This window comes from Thunnus albacares, chromosome 11 (genome assembly GCF_914725855.1).
Source record: "Thunnus albacares chromosome 11, fThuAlb1.1, whole genome shotgun sequence".
Taxonomy (NCBI): domain Eukaryota; kingdom Metazoa; phylum Chordata; class Actinopteri; order Scombriformes; family Scombridae; genus Thunnus; species Thunnus albacares.
The window spans coordinates 31,907,084-31,924,903 of record NC_058116.1 but is presented as its reverse complement, the minus strand read 5'-3'; the positions used below and the strand labels follow the sequence as shown (position 1 = coordinate 31,924,903).

Below are 17,820 nucleotides of genomic sequence, written 5' to 3'. Positions count from 1 at the left end.
TATGTATTTCTGTGAATATTTTTTATGTGTATTAGATGTTTGCTTCACACACATACCTAATATTCCAAGTTGTTTTATTTTTGGCAGTGCAAACTGATGTGAACAGCACAATGTTAAAAACAGATTGGTAACATTTGTATTTAAGCTGCTCGACTTTTAATTAAACACAACAAATGTAGTTTGTGGATGCAGCTCACTTTAAAGTGTTATGAGAAAATAAAAGCAAACATAAACCCAGATTCATCGTCTACGAAAGACTACCAAAAATTAAAATAAAACAACTGTTGTGTGAAGTTTTACACAACTTACAATAAATGAATATAAAGGCTGATCTGCTGACACTATTAAACTGTTAATATTTTTCATCACTGACACACTGTGACATTTACACACTGCTTTCCCCAACATGACTACGGGTTGGTTGCCCAAAGACAATTTAAACTTTTCTACTGCATTAGGTCAGTCTGAGCTTTGCTCCTCGACAGTTATGACATAGAAACGGACTAATTTCAACAGTTTAGTTTCAATGGCCTGCTACAAACGGAGGAAGTGAGGAAAATTTGAACAATTTGGTTGGTTTTGAAACGCACCATAGAAATAAAATTTATTATAATTAATATTATTTGTAAACAATTTTAAGCAAGCAATGAGAATGTAAGATTTTGGAGGACTCATGAGAGTAACATCATTTTCAGTTTAATTTAGCTTAATGCTTCACTCATTATTTAAGTTTCCCAGAAAAGCAGCTTGTAGAGGTTGCATGTTTTTTAAGAGTCCTAATCTTAATACACAGTTAAACATCAAACTTAAATAGTCAAGAATTTGCCTAACACAAGAAAACTGTGACAACTGTAAGTTTATCTTTGTGCAACCGGCCCCCGACCCTTTAATCTCTAAAACACCTTCAGCAGTGCTGTAGTTTCCGTGCACCCAGCTGTATTTTGGATTATGCACCTATACTCACCAGCATCACTCTGGGTCACGTTAGTAATGAGCAAATTGAAATGGCCTGCAGTTTTCTCCTGGATTATACACCTACTGTCTGTGACACGGTCTCCATCTTTGTACCACTCGGCAGTGGGATTTGGCTTACCGCTAACTAGACACTGGAGTATAACAGGCGTCCCTACCGCTGCTGTAACATTAGTCAATGGGATGACACACTTAGGGGCCGTCTCAGTCACCTGGAACTGGAAGCTACACATATCAGAGGACTTCCCTTTGAACTCTATCTTGTCATCTTTTGCTGGCTCTGCAAATACATCAAAGTTAATGCTAACATATTTTTCTCCCTGTTCGCTCATCTCATTGTCAGTGTTGGCCACCAACCTGACTGCTCGCTGGGACTCATCTTCCTCTTGCTCAAACTCAAACTCAAGCTCAATTTCAGACACCTGTTCACCGTCGAATGATGTGTTGCCAACCATCAGGTCAAACTTCTGTGGCTGGACTTTGGCGCTGCCAAGAGAAACAGCAGTCAGCTCCCTGCCTCTGGTCTTCCCTGAGAAAGCCTTGGCACTCAACACCACCAGGGAGGCCCTACACAGTGTCTCCCCAACAACATTGATAGCCCTGCATGTGTATACTCCGCTATCCTGTGTTGTGACTTTACAGATCTTCAGGAAGTGGTTGTCTCCGTCAGATGAGTGCAGGTATTTTTTGTTATTGTGAGGAATTTTTTTGTCACCTTTGAACCAGGACACAATGGGAGATGGAATCCCCATCAGGGAGCACTCAAACATGACCATGGTATCCTCTGGAGTTTCCATGTCGCAGATGGGATTGATAAACCTTGGAGGCATCTCAGTGACCTCAAAAGCTATTTTCAAATCATCATGCTCCTGAGTTACAAAGTCCACAGCACCCTCCTCGTAAATACTTGGTAACACATCCAAAGATATGATCATGCTCTTGTTGTCAGCTGTGTACTCAGGAATGGTAATGATCTTAACCTGTTTCTCAAACTCTTTTACCTCATTTTCATCCAATTCTACTTCAAGCAGAATCTCCTGAGGGGATGGAGAACGAGAGGAGTCATCTTCCTCCACATCAAACTCCATCACATGCTGATGGGTGACAGCAGGCGGAGCAGGCATGAACCTCACTTCCTGCGATACAACTACCACTAAAGCAACACTTCTGGCTTCCCCGACATAGTTCACAGCCTCACAAATATACTCTCCCTGGTCAGCTTTAGTGACATTGTGAATTGTTAGTGAGATGCTATCGCCATCTCTCTCCATTTTGACTCTGTCGTCTGCTACCAGTTGGGTTTTGTTACAGAACCATTTTACCTCAGGTGAAGGAAGGCCAAACACCTCGGCGTAAAACATTAGAGATTCATTTTCAAACACTCTTTTCTTGATAAGAGGTTTGAGGAAGGCGGGAGGGATTCCCTGTACTTTCTCCTGAAGGGTTGCCAGGCCTAGAGACCCTCTGCTGGTGAGGAATCGACTCTCGTCCACGTTTATTCCAGGAGGGGTTGTTTCAATGCCCTCATCAGCAGGAGATGTCAGGAACTGAACTGGTGAGAAGAACCTCTCACTGGAGTCTCCTGTTGAGGCTCTCTTATGTTCTACGGGGGAGAAGGGATATTCCTGAGGGGTCATAAACCCACCAGGTGTATCAGAACTGGGAGTATGGAAGGACATGGGAGACTTGGGAGTGTGGAAAGACTCTGCAATTGGCTGTGAGACCTCAGTAGATGAGCCTGGGGTGTAGAACCTCTCAGCGACCTCGGCTATCTCTTCACTCACAGTGCTACCAATCTCTATCGACATCTCAGACTCAGGGGACAGTGGCCTTCCCCAGTCTGCTGGAGGGTTGTAGTAGTCGTACACAGCACCAAAAGTGACCTCCTCTTCCTCCATGGAACCAGCAGCTGCTCCCTCTGCTTCAGCTGCAGAGGCCCTTTCCAAACCATCTCTTTTCTGTATAGATACATGGCTCTGAGATCCTTGGTAAGCAGCATGTTCAGGCAGGCCAAGTGGTTTAAACCTGTCTACTTTTGGCTTGACAATAAGTGGTGTTGGCTCCGGTTTCACCTGGACATCAAACTGCTCATCTTCACCCTTGATTTGTGTATGAGGCTCAACCACATCACCAGCAGCCATTTGCTCTGCAACTTCAGTCATGTCGGCCTGGGAGTCTGGCATACTAAGGAAGACACCACTGTCCATGGAGGGCTCTGGGATGGAAATAAGCTCCTCACTGGCAAGTTCAACCTCCTCACTTATGTGCTCCACCTCAGGCACAAGAACATATCCCTCACTACTTCCTTTAACCTCTTGTTTCATATGTTTTCCCACTTCTGTTAACTCCTCTACAACACTAGCCCTCTCATCATAACATGGGACTTCCATACTGACATGGTCAGCCTCACTGTGAATAGAGGAAGATGTTGCAGCTGAACATTGGCTCTCAGGTTTGACATATTCAGAAATTCGTTTAGGCTTAACTGCTTCTCCAGTGGGAGCTGATGTTCTGACGGAGCGTTTTTCTGCAGGGACTTTCTCAGACTGGAAAGGAATGAAGCTGCTAGTTCTGTCAAACATACGCACAGTCTCCTCCCTCATCATCTCCACTTCACCTGCCTCCATTTGATCAGGAAAACCAGCAGGTTTCTGTGGCTTAGGCCGGGTCAGCTCAGGAGAATACTGTACTTCCTCTACAAATTGTTTAACTGCACCATCGTGTTCTACTAAAACAGGTCCCTCCTCAACATTACCAGATGAGACACCAATCTCACTGTCTTCTGTCACTGTCAACTGGGTTGTTGTTGTAGCAGTGGCCAGGCTATCAACCAATTCTGCATGTATAGTTTCCAGTTTAGGTGCAATTACTTGTTCCTGCTGGTCATGGGGAATGGCTACTTCAGGTATAAACTCCTCAGGGAAAAATGTTCCCCTTCTCTGCTTTTCAGAAGAGGGAGGTGTCACCAGTGGAACGGGTGAGTCTGACTCAAAAGCTTGTTTAATCGCAGAAACTTTTATCACAGCAGCAGAAGCCTGCAGACCACAGCCAGATATAGTTGGAGGCTCTCTAGAGACACCAGGTCTAGATCTTGGGGCTTTGATAGCCACTTCTGATGGAGCTTGTGAACTCATGGGTTTATCTCTCTTCTCCAAGACAACCCCAGCCTCTGATAATTGCCCAGGCTCTGCAACTTGAAATCTCACATCAGAAATGCTTGTAACATCTCCCATCTTATTTCTAGCAACACATTTGTACACTCCAGCATCAGTGTATGTGAAAAAGTTGATATACAACCTGTAGACTTTATCATCTACCTCAACTATGTATTTTCCGGCTGTGATTTCGAGGCAAACATCATCATGATACCATGTGACTTCTGGCAAAGGTTCACCTGTGATTACACACTCCAACACAGCAGTGTTGCCTTCAAGACAGGTGATATTTTGTAATTCACTGACTACTTGAGGAGCTTCGCCAACCACATCAAAGGAGAAAGTAAATTTGTGTTTGACAGTTTGAGAGGCTCCATCATCGCTTGACACATCTGAAGCTTTCTCTGTCATGGTCTGAGATTTGTGCTCAGTGCTTTCCTCTCTCATCTCAGGGACAGGTGTAGCAGCAGTTATTCTGATTTCTACTGGTGAAGATGTAAAAGATTCATCTGAGCAGCGGCGTTGGTGGATCACCGCCTGAGGCACCTGTAGTGTTTCCTTTCCTGTCTCCATGTAGGACTGAAGTTCCTCCTCTAACAGGCTCTCCTGGTTTTCTTGCTCCTCTGTAACTACCACCTCTTGTGTGACCCCCAAGGATCTCAACACCTTTTTGTCTGAGATCTCAAGAGTGGCGCTGCAGATGGATTTGCCATGTTTATTGGTTATGACACAGTCATATGTCCCCTCGTGGTCTGTGGTTGGATAGAAGACAGTGAGATTTGATTTGTTGGATTTGCTCATGATATCGTAGTCTGGGTTGTGGGCTAATGGGTGTCCATCTTTGAGCCAGGTGACTGTGGGCAGAGGGTCGCCCTGGAACTGACAGTTAAACTCTGACATCTCACCAATTTTTACTTTAATTGAGGATATTTCTTTCACAAATACTGGACGAGAGCCTCTAGCACTCCCCTCCCCTTCTTCAACTCTCTTCGACTCTTGAGCTTGGTAAACACTCTCTTCCAAACTTGATTCCTCTTGGACTCTCTTCTCCTTCTCCTTTATAGCTCCGAGCTCAAGGTTTTCTACACCAATTTCACCACCCAACCTTTTCAACTCTCCACTTCTTTCCTCTCTCCTCATACCTGCTAAATCCTTTTGTTGTCCTCGTTCAGTGCTCTCTCTGGAAGTTCCTCTCTCCTCTCTCATCCCTCTCTCTTCTCTTACCTCCGCTTGGAAGCGTTGACTGCTGGATTTATCAATAGTCATAGCATACTCCTCCCTGCTGTGTCTCCCCTCTGTCTCTCTTTCTGGGAAGGCTCCACCGGCAAGTAAGCTCTCATCTTGTTGGGATTCTTGGGCATAAGCAGCCAGATGAGCAGGTGAAGGTATTCTAGCAGCTATAGGCATATAGGTTTGTTCCATATGCGGAGGTGGAAGGTCACTGGGGTAGGTTTTATGAGAAATGCCTGCATGATGGGGTTCGGTACTATCGATTGGTGGAACATGGGTCTCAAGTTGCAACCCGGAGCCAGGTTGTTTGGACTGATTGTCCAGGGCCCACTCAGACTCCAGTTCAGCTACTTCCTCTTGTTCTACTACATCTTGTTGCCATTTTAGAATGCGCTGAGCCAGTGCTTCTTCCTCACTTACAAAGTACTCACTGTCCCTCTGCAACCTGGTCTCACGGCCCTCCGTCAGCAGTTCGTCTGCAGGTGGCCACTGCGTGCCATCATCCTGCTGATCCTGGAAACCAGCTGGAACTGACTCGCTCAAAAGGAACCTGTCTTTGGCTGTTTTTCCTAGAGGGGCCTTCTTGCTGTGAACCACTTCAGGTACTGATTCGGAAGCAGAAGCCTCTGTGCCATTTCTTCCAACCTCAGTGGTCGTCTCTGCCTGAAATGAAGGGTAACCCTCAGCCCAGTCGGACTCTAGCTCCACAGCTTGCTCTTGTTCCATCAAAACATCTTGTTGCCATTTCATAATCCGCTGAGTCAGAGCCTCCTCTTCACTGACAAACTGCTCGCTCTCATTTTTCAGCTCAGAAATGTTTTCCCTCGATAGCTGGAGCTCACGTTCTTCTCTTGTCTTCTCACACAACAATTTTTCTGCTCTTGCTTTTGTTCTAGGCGATGCGTCAGTTTCCAACTCTCCTGCCCTGCCTTTCATTCTGGCTTTAAGCAGGGGTGAACAGGTTTCGTCCTTTTCTACTTTACCTTTTGATTTAGGTGACCTTGGTTTTGACATGGTCTCAGTTTCCACAGTTGCCCTTTTCTCCACAACCTCCTGCTGAGTGTAAATGGGCCCCTCAGGCTCAATGTACTGTGTCTCTGCTGGCATGGACAGATCAGTTTCAGAGTGGAATGTCTCCTCCTCTGACATCCGCATGCCTTGCTGCCATTTCCTGATCCGCAGTGCTAAGAGTTTTTCCTCACACTCCATCCGTTCAGCTTTCAGGCTCTTCTCATATTGAGCTCTCAAAAACTCCCCTGAACACCCCTCTTCATATGGCTCAATTGTTTCTGTTGCTATGTCATCTGGTGTTACAGCTTCACTAAGGAACCTCTCTTTGACAGATTTGACTGGCCTTGACCTGGGCGATTCTCTCAGTCTGGCCTCTGCTCTTGCTTTTGTTCTAGGTGATGACTCAGCTTCCACTTCTACTGCTCTAGTTTTTATTGTGGGTGATTTGAGTGTTGACACAGTAGCAGCTTCAGGATCTACCGACCTTGCCTTCATTCTAGGTGATGTATGGAAAGAAGAGGGCATGACCTCAGTCTCTACATATGCTCTTTTCTCCACCACCTCCTGCTGGGTGTAAATGTGCCCCTGAGGTTCCATGTACTGTGTCTCTGCCTCAATGGGCAGATCAGTTTCAGGGTGAAATGTTTCCTCTTCAGACATCCTACTCCCTTGCTGCCATTTCCTGATCCGCAGGGCCAGAAGTTTTTCCTCACACTCCATCCGCTCAGCTTCCAGACTCTTCTCATACTGAGCCCTCAAAGATTCCTCTACATGTTCCTCTTCATATGGCTCAACTCTTTCTATTGTTGATATATGTTCTGGGGCTTCACTGAAAAACTTCTCCCTGACAGATGTGACTGGCCTTGACGTAGGCGACTCTGTGAGTGATGCCTCCTTTTGATCAGGCACAATTCTAACAGATTCCCCACTGTCAGTGTATGCTGTAGTTTCTGGATATGCTAATGTTTCAGAGTATGAGACTTGAGGGTGATATAGCTCAGCCCGCACCTTTGTAGCCTCCACCTTGTGGTCAGCAACCTCACTGTGATGCTCACTTACCATTTGTTTGAATCTAACATCTGCCTGAGATTCAACAAAGTTCTCCGATTTTTCATCCTCCAGTGTCTCTGAATATTTTTCATCTGATTTACTTTCTGTCTGTGGCACCATTGTATCAACCAGCTCACCTCTCATGATCTGAATGGCCCTGGTTCTGGACTGAGGCTCAAATGAATGCCTCACACGAGGCTGAGAGGGCTCTCCGCTCGAGGTTTTACCTTGAAGCTCCCTATGACTCTCCCCTAAATCGAAGGGTCGATTGAAATGCTGGACATCAGTCAGAGAAGCAGGCTTGACCCTGAGCCTCTCCACATACTCCTTATAGCTTGACTCGCTGGCCACTGACTCTAACTCAAACTCAGAGGAGGACATGGTAGAGATAGAGAGCCTCTTCTTCTGTTTGACAGCTTTTTGAAGTGTGCTAAGTTTTGTTCTTACCTCATTGTGAAGGCTCTCAGTGTCACTGAATCTTTCACTGTATCTATCACTGCACCTGTCACTAAACTTGTCACTGAACCTGCCACCAGTACGCCGGTCACAGTAGATGTCACTGAATCTGTCGTTAAAGCGCTCAGACCTGTCAAACATGGGGGGAGGGGACGGGGCACGCTCAGAGGCAGTCTCCAAACGTTTAGATTCTTTATCTGACTCTTTTTCTTTTGAATGAGAATTGGACCAAAAGTACACAGTACGTACCAGAGCGTTCTTAGAACGAGATCGTCCCTGATGAACTTTGGACATCTTGTCAAATGGAGACCCTACACACCTGAGGTCAACCCTAAACTTCCTCTCCTTCCTTTGCTCTGCCATGGTGTCTATGCTTGCATGGGCTTTGGCAGAGCGTCTAATAAAGCCCAGGTAGTTAGCGGACTGCTCTTCCCTCAGTGACACCAAAAGTGATGCTGTGGACTCTGCAGAACCTTCTGTGTTTATTGCCATTACTTTGTAACTGCCCGAGTCCTTCTCTTTGATACTATCGATAACCAGACTGGTTGTGTGCATGTGCATTCTGCTATCAGTACAAATCCTACGTCTACGCTCTTTAGGAATGGATCTATTGTTATGAAACCAAAGGATAGTTGGTGGAGGACAAGCAACCAGTTTACACTTTAACTCCACTGATTCCCCCTCCAAGACTGACTGGAACTTGAGTTTCTTGGTGAAAGACGGTTTGATGTTCTCCGTCCACGAGCTGATGGAGGAATTTCTGCTGGAGCACCGATTGGCTGACACCAGGCCATGATCCAGGAAATCCTCAGTGTCGGAGAAGGCTCCTCTCAGCTGTCGAGTACCGGTGAGCTCTGTGCTACTGTGTGGTGGTGCTTCTTTGCTTTCGTGATAAAACAGCTCTGCAAAAATAAAATGACAAATGTCAGAACAACACAGCCTCCAGGGGTAAAAAGAGAGAAAAGGATTTGAATGAATCATTAATGGAAATATTAAATGCATGCTGCGAGTCACAATGCCATAAGAAATAATTTCACTCACCATATTTGTTCGAATAAACGCAAGACTTGATTCTTTTTATTAGAAACCTGCAGGAAGTTTTGATCCTTCGTCTGTGGAAATTTCTTCAAAACATAAATTATTTTATTATTATTAAAAAAGCATAATATTTCCAAGATGGGCTGCTTACATTCGCTTGTTTTACTTTTGGATATTTGCTTTGGCTTTTACTTGAATATTCCTTACCTGACTTGCAGACAGGAGAATAAACGCCCTTTCTAATCCTTAAACTTCAGAGGAAAACATAATGCAAAAGTATCAATGAGAAGCACAGCTCTCCAAAATGTATCTTATATTCAAAAACTTAAACAAATGAAGCTGTAAAATTGGGTGAGAAGGCGTTTATTCGAACTAATATAGTTTACTGGTGTTATTTAGAAAGCAAACCACAGGAATCACATCCCACTATCTGCAAGCCAGGCTAAGAAATATTTTGCAGGAAGAAGATATCAGTTCCAGATGCAGTAAACCTTCATATCTTTTAAAGGGCACTTCAAATCTGGAAGCTTTAAAAGATACATATCTTGCACCTTTTCTGGGAAAAGATCAGAGGAACCTTCATGCCAAAATGAAACGAACTTTTGGATGCAAACCGCAAGTGTCAAAAAGTGGTGCAAGCAAGTTCTATCAGTGCTCGCCTGGGGGAAACCATTGAATATCATCAAAATAAGAGAAGGTAGAATAATACAGACAACTGGAATTTTCTACCAAGACACATAAAGATGGCATGCAACTGTGGAAATTCAAAGATCATTTAAAGGGACAGTTCAACATAATGACATGGTTACAAACTCTAAAAGCAGTCTGTAGGTGCGGGCCAACAGTAATCCAAATAATATTTCATAATGCATGCACACACACATCTGTTTTTTCTCCATTTTCTCAGCAGTTTCTCCACTAAAATCAATATTTAATGGGCCAAAGCTTGGATCAAAGTTTCCCACTAACAGACTACTTTCAACAGTCAAGTAAAACAGAGATGTGGTTAAACTGTCCCTTTTCCATTTTGCCTGCTTATCATGTGTGGCAATAATCTGCTGTTCTGATCTGATATCTGATGGTCAGAAATCTGACGTGACCTTACCTTTGACTTCTTGCTCAATCTTGGCTTCGATCTGCTCTCTCACATGAGTCACTGTGGAGGAAAGAGATGACGTTAATTTAGATTTAATCTGCAGACATCGAGGCCATTGATCCCATGCAGGATAGATCCAGTGAGGCTCTTCAGACCTTCCCTTCACTTTGTCAGAAAGAGGGGATTTCCACCTCTGAATCTGGATTTCCACCTCTCTTAATTCTTCTTTGCTGGACTCAAATGTATTTACCTTCTGTATTTGGATCCATGAATTGAGGCAACTCTGTCTATCCTATCATCTCTCAGAACGTTTTATTTAACAAAACTAAAAAACATGAACCGATTAAAGTACAGCCATCAAATAGGACTGCTAAAGTAGAGTAAAGGCTTTGAGCACCATCTATGTAAATTAACCAAAAAAATAGTATCAAAAAGTCATTCTTGATCTTAGAAATATTAGTTTGACAAAAAAAGTCTCACTTACTGTTGTTTTTTCTAAGCTTGGAACTGAATTGCATGGTCCTCATCTGTGGATGCAATTGACTCAGTTGTCATCATTTAACCTAAGTACAGGATTGGTCATATAATAAGAGATAATCCATATATGGTTACTTGAACCAACAGCTGAGCCAACTCCATCCACTGAGGAATACCATGAGGGGCATTTGAAATCTAAAAAACAATGAGCGGAGCTTGAGACAATATTCCTTTGTCAAATGTTTAAATGTGTAGTGGTGCTCACCTCTACTGTATAAAACACCTGCTTGCCATGTATTTTAATAGAGAGACTAAAACACTTCCAACATGTTGTTTTGTTAGTGGTTTTAAATTGCCTTAATCTGGCACCCACATATTACACTTTCATACAACAGGTTCTTATTTTCAGGATTTGTTGACATAAAGAACTTGATAGCTTGATAATAGCTTCAATTTACGAAAATGATCCAAATGCGAAAGGCAAATAGATTTGTGTCCCATCTGTGTCCCAAAGAAGTTTATGACTCATACTGGGTTTTAATCCTTACTTTTTTAAAAACTACATTTCGAGGTGAGAAATCAAACACACAACATCTGCAAGAGTGAGGTGAAAAACAGTGACCACAAAAAAACCAAACACGTAATACAGGCATTACAAATGAAACAGACAGAAAAGGGTTTGAGTTTCCTGGAGGATGGAGGTAAACAGAGGTTACACATGTGAGGCTCATGCACTGTCCAGAGTTTTCCTGTGTGGGAGAAGAGAGGAGGGTGAGGACGGACGGGATGAAGGAGAGTGGAGAGGTGAGTTTGTTCCTGCAGGGAGGAGTGATAATCCCAGGAGTGAAGCACTTCATTGTTTTGGAATGGTGAGGTTAGTAAAAATCTGAAGGAGGGCTGAGGGATGTCCCGATCAAGTTTAATCTGCACACCAAGAGTAGCAGTGATTATTTGTTGCAGTACGAAGTATTATATAACTTTGACAAGTGACCCTGAAATATTAGTGTTGATTAAAGATCAACTGATAGATCAGTGGGGCAGGTTTGCTGGACAATGTGGCCTTGATGCAGATATATACCAATAATATCTAAATTATAAGGAAATACCAGGAAGAAATGGGTCGATTAAGCACACTAAGTTAGTAAAAGTGGAACATTCTGCATTTAGATCTAAAACTGCAAAAATTGGTTTGTCTGTGAATTCAACTCAGTGAAACTGGATGCGTCTTCTAGCTGCTAATTTGTTTTTCAGGTATTTTATTACCTCTTTTGAGTTGTTTAAAGTTGTCATTTACAGTAAATTGTTTTTCTGGATGGAACATTTTAGAAATGTTATGCATGATTTTATAATCACATTGTTACAATTCTGATCTTGTGGCATATTTTGTGTTATTTGTCTCATATTATTTGTCTGTAACTCAGTATTATTGCTGTCTATGTTTGCCAGAACACTCTTTGATTGTAAGTAAAATTTCAAGCACACTTTACAGTGATAATACTTTAAGATTTCCGTAATAGGATTGAATGGCCACTTCTGAAAAAATGCAAACCATAAAGAGTATCAAAACCATGGTTTGATTTAATAAAGATGTTAAGGATTGTAGCTTTAATCAGCTCTGATATTGAATTTTTACATTGGTTCAGGACATCCCTTAAAGTGTGGAGACGATAAGAAGGTATTTGAGGAGGGTGAATTAATCTTGCAGGTTTTAGAAAGTGGTTTCTGAGGGAATCTGGCAGCATCCGACAGATCCAGAGGTTACCTTCTTCTTCTTTGGTTACGGTGAGGGTGGCCGAGCATGCGGCCTCTCCAGCATGATTGGCTGCTCTGCAGGTGTACTGCCCCGCATGCTCAGAGAAAGCATCGACTATGATGAGCGTGGCAGTGTTTGTCACCTCATCGAAATGAAACACCACATTCTTGGTGGGCTGAACCGGCTGCTGGTTATGGAACCAGTTTATCTCTGGCTTTGGCATGCCGGACACACATGCATGAAAGCGAGCCACCTCCCCGTGTGGCACTGAGCAGCTTGTGATTGGATGGATGAAAACTGGCTTTTGGCCAATGGAAGTTTTCTTTAGACTGGTGAGGCTGGTGGAGACATGCCACTGAGACTCGAGAGGACTGTCCGCTGGTTTTTGCTCTGAAAGGAAGCATGTTTATGACTTTATGGCTCTATTTGATTTACATTCATTCCAGTCAGCACATTTTAGGTGATTTTGATTTGAATATCGATTAAAATCAATCTTAATTTATTATTCTATTCAAACCGGTGGCCTGTACTGGTCATTTTAGAAGTCTTTGACCTATTTTGTTCTTTAAATATGTTGGCTAATGATACGGTCATCGAGTGCTGTCGAAACAGTTATTTATATGTGTTTCAACTAAATTTAGCTTCTATGTGTCCTTTCACCTTCAAATCACTGGACTTGTGCTCACTGGAATGTTTTTTCTGTGAGTTTAGTAAAGAGGTTTGGGGGTTTGTTATCTAAAAATAAGTTATTTTTGTTTTTGTTATCTCTTCCAACAAGACAATTAAGTCATGATCTTTAGAAAACAAAATAATTGCCAATAATCAAAATCATTGGTAACCATGACTGCTGCTGACTTCTGTTATTTTCTTTTACTGTATCTATCTTTATAGTAAACACTCAGCTCAGGGCTAAAAAACTATTTGTTGGCGGTAAAACTCACCATCCAGTGTGAGGGTGGCAGAGCAGGACACAGATCCGGCGTTGTTTGTGGCTGTAAAGGTGTACTCGCCCTCGTCCTCCGGGTAGACCCTGGAGATCTCCAGCTGACAGCTGTCGTCAAACTGAGACATCCTGAAGAAGTCCGACTGCTTGATTTCCTTCTCCTTGTGGAACCAGGAGATCTTCACATCTGGACAGGGACACGGGAGAAGCGATCACCAAGTTTGTCCCCCAAAATGTGAAACCACATGATTTTTTTCGTGCTGACTTCAACTTAAGTGAACTGTGACACATAAAATTAGGTTGTTGACCAACAGCAAACTGTCTTGACAGTGTTGACCTTGGAGAGAACGGACATCCGGAGACTTCAAAATTGTGGCTTATTAGCTGTGCTTCCAGTTTTAAAATAACTATATACTTTTCCTCCACAACACAAGCTAATGAACCTGCTAACTGACAACCAGCTAGCTTGTTAGCTCGGGGAGCCTCCGACTAATTGAAATGAAAAACGGGGCTGTATTTTTTATACAGTACTATTGTAGGACTGAAAAAAGACTTTCCACCTTTCTGCCTTGACATTAGACACGCTACCGGAAAGTTAATGGCAGGCAAATAAGGTACAATCGTGTTTCTGTCCACCTAGTGAATGTAAGTCCAATATTCACTCTCTTTTAGCTCTGTTTTTGCTCTCTACCAACTCCTGAGGGAAATATCTGGCTCTTTAGCTGCTAAATGCTCCACTATGTTCACCAGCTAGTCTACAGCTAACTGTGTCTGTTTGCCGTTTGGTGCTGAGCAGGTAGTGTACAGCGGCTTTTTCCAGCTTTTCCACTGAAAACAGCTGCCTGCTGCGGCCCAAAACGACACTATGAGAGCGCTGAGAGTGAACCAGAACAGTAAAGTTGCAGCCGGACAGATAAACAATGAGCTGAAACTCACTATAAAGCTCCATAAAGCCGAGAGGAGCTGCAGAGTCACTGATAATTCTCTGTAGGTTCATCACTACGAGCCACAACTAACACATTACACACTGTCATTTAGTACATTGTTATTATATAAATATTGATTATAGCAGCTTCAAATAAAAGTTTAGTTTTCTGACCATCTCCACGGACTCTGCACTGGAAGCGTGCTGGTTCTCCCTCGTGGGCTGAGGTGCTGACGATGGGAGAGATGATGACAGGAGGAGCAACAGGAGCAGCCGAGTCTGGAGAAACCACCTCCGACACTGAAAAACACACACACAAACCTGAATCTACACCTGTCCTGGCGTTGATTTGGAATATTCCCCTGTTCAAATAACCTCCTGTTTTACCTTCTACGTTGAGCGATGCGGTGCTCTTGGCGGTACCGTAGTCGTTCTTGGCCTCGCAGTTGTAGACAGCTGCGTCCTCGGGGAAGACTTCGATCAGCAGCAGCGTGTACTCGTTGCCGTCGTGGAGGAACTTGCACTTGAAGCCTGGAGACAGAGCCTGGGAGTTCTTGTACCAGAAGACCTGAGGCTGAGGAATGCCGGTCACTTGCACTGAGAAGCGAGCAGGTTTACCAGCCTCCACTGACTGGGGCTCCATGTGGCGGAGGATCTGAGGAGGCTCCGGGACTGTTAGAGACAGAAAATAAAGAGTTGTGAGCCGGGACAGAGAAGAACTGTTATCACATTCTTCTAAAAATAAAACAATCCACTGGACTTTTAATGTTAAATTTTTGTTCAATCATTGTTAATCAGTTCTAATCAGTCATGTTATGCTTGAAGCAGACTGCATGACTCAGTATCCAAGTATTGAGGAAAGATGCATCAAGGTCACACATATGAGAGAGGTCGAGCTGGATTTGAATCAGGCGCAATAATTAAGGGCAGAGTTGTAGACTGTTTACAAGTGGTCACTTTTTTATAATACACCATTATTAATTAAAATATCAAAGAGTCCACTTGTATTGTGATTCACTGTTTTATCAAGGTAGTGGGTCTAATCGCTCCATGAATGCAATACCAGGTGGTGACCAACAGATATCGCAGTTTTGTCTGAATCCAGGTCATTTTTCAACCACTTCCAGCACCGTAGTTGTGAGGATTTTATGCTTTTCTTTGTTCTATGTGAACTGCAATGAAATCTCTTTAGGTTTTGGATTGTTGGTTAGATAAAACATGTAATTTGAAGATGACACCTCAGGCTTTAGGAAATGATGATTTCCATTTGTCTATTTTTCACCATTTTCTGACATTTTATTCTGGAAAAATAATTTGCAGATTAGTGCATAAATATGAAAAAACCTTTTCATTTACATGTAGATTATTTCACTGAAAAGTCACACTGTCTTATTAATTAAAATAACTTCTTTTTGTTTGTTTGTTTGTTTTTTTAGTTTTTCAGTGTTTTCATGAATCAAAATTAAATGATCACTGAGAGGAAAAGATGATTTAAAAAAATCAAAAACTTCATGGAAATTCAGTTTGTATTTGGTCTATGTGGTGAATTACTAATAATATTTATTTTTTTTTATGTTGTGAGCAGTCATTCTGTCATTTTTATGTTGTATGTTATAGTGCAACATAAAAATATAGTAGTATATAGTGACACCTAGTGGCTCCTTCAAACAATACAGGTAATAACTCCACTTCCTGTCAAGGCTTTAACCAGGAAGTGGGAGGACATGTAGAAAGTACATCTCTGTATATCTTATGCCTTTGGTTGCATTGTTGGTATGTAATGTCATTTTGTGTTTATTCATCATGTTTAACTCCTTTGACAAGATTGTTTCTGTAAACTATAATGAACTAAAATATCACAGTCTACTTATTAAATATTACTGGCTGCTTCAAATATTCTTTTTTTTTTTTTAATTTTCTTTTTATTTACCATTTTCACATACATTCTGCTTACAACTGGTACATAATGACTTATTCTTTTCTCTATTCCCAATATTATAATATTATTAAACATGACAATCTTCCTTTTACTTTGGATCCAGATATAGAATAACTGTGCCTACTCATACATATCAAGAGGAAAAGTAGGATAAAATAAAATATAAAATATATTATTCATATACCTGTAGCTATATATAGCTATATATATATACATGGATGCATATACACATGTCCAGAGCAATGTCCCATACCTCATGGCCAGTTGAATTAACAGAGTTATACCATGTCATCAATATTGCAGATATTGTGAAATAGAATAAAATAAAAAGAAAAGAAACAGAAATATGAACTAGGGGTCTTTGTTCCCATGATGTACATCTCAGATAAAATCTAATCTAATTGGTTTTATGTATGTCTATCCAGTTTTCCCAAATTCTTTCAAATCTGTCCATCTCCAGTCTCACAGAGAAAGTTAACTTTTCCATCCCATATATATTGTGCATAACCACAACCCAGTTCTCGACCTTAGGTAGCTCATTCTTCAACCACTTTCCGGTAATCGCTTTTTTACTTGCAATCAGCATTATTCTGTAAATATATTTGTCCCCAAATCTTGTTAAATCTATGCCCAATATCCCCAAGTATAACACCTCAAATGTAAGTGGAAGATTTACCTTCAGTACTTTATTCATACACTTCTTAAGCTCCTGCCAGTAGGTACGAATGGAGGGACGACTCCAGAACACATGGAAGTGGTCCGCTTTCTCAGCTCCACACAATCTCCAGCACTTTGTATCATGATACTTTTACTGTGCTGGTGTTCTAAAAAAATCTTATAATATTCTTCCACCCATCCAAGATAAAGAACAGGTTGTTCTCCATTGCTGTTCATTTATCTTTTCCCATTCACCCACTGATATGACAACATTTGCATCCCTCTCCTACCTCTCTTTTATATACACTATGTCTGTTATTATTATTCTTATTATTCTTCCATTTTACCAGCAAAAAAGCCAAAGTGTGGTCCTTTAGTAATTCAGGACAAACTTAACTAACTAGCGTTTGTAATAATGCTCCTGCTGGACTTACGGTTGACTCTGAGGTGCATGGTGCTCCTGTTTTTGCCGGCGATGAAGGTGTACTCTCCGGCGTCGCTCCTATAGGTCTCAGAGATGGTGAAGCGGTGGAGTTTCCTGATGGCTATGTAGTTGAACCTCTCCTCCATTGAGAACTGAATCTCCACTCCGTTCCTCAGCCAGCGGCCCTCCACGTCATCCTCGTTCACCTCGAACTCAAAGGTCGCTCTGTGTTTCTCCAGAACCTGTGACGGGAAACATCACAACCACTCGTTATAAATAAGAAATGTACATATGACTTTATATTGTTAAAGTCATATGTACATTTAAAGGAGCACTTGATTTTGGGAAATACGCTTATTCACTTATAAGGACTCACTTTTTTTTCTTTCAATGATTTGTGGCTTTTTTGAATATTTTAATATGTTTAGATATTTCAACTCTTGAATTGTAACGTTTGACAATTGTGTAAGCTTATTGTTTATATTCATGATAATTTATTTTTGTATACTTTATTTACATAAAGTTCAAATTCCAGCTGGTCCAGGTCTTTTTAACACACACCTTTAAACACACACAAATTTCAACCCTTTTCATAAACTTATTCCTCCATTCCTGGACCCAAACAAAGGGTTTATTTGCCTTTGTCTATAGCGGGAAAGAAGTGTCATTGAGGATTGTGAACCTGACTTTAAGA

The 17,820-nt window shown here is 42.0% G+C and overlaps 1 protein-coding gene across 1 annotated transcript in view; it reads right to left on the bottom strand.

Moving 5' to 3' along the window:
- Window positions 1-17,820, bottom strand: part of ttn.2 (titin, tandem duplicate 2) — a 253,622-nt gene that overhangs the window by 194,262 nt on the left and 41,540 nt on the right. The window contains exons 39-44 of the mRNA XM_044365366.1: window positions 17,137-17,368; window positions 14,494-14,778; window positions 14,281-14,406; window positions 13,180-13,368; window positions 12,248-12,628; window positions 10,018-10,068 (exon numbers count right to left, since the gene is read on the bottom strand). Coding sequence (XP_044221301.1) covers window positions 10,018-10,068; window positions 12,248-12,628; window positions 13,180-13,368; window positions 14,281-14,406; window positions 14,494-14,778; window positions 17,137-17,368 — 1,264 coding nt within the window. The remainder of the gene's footprint in view (window positions 1-10,017; window positions 10,069-12,247; window positions 12,629-13,179; window positions 13,369-14,280; window positions 14,407-14,493; window positions 14,779-17,136; window positions 17,369-17,820) is intronic.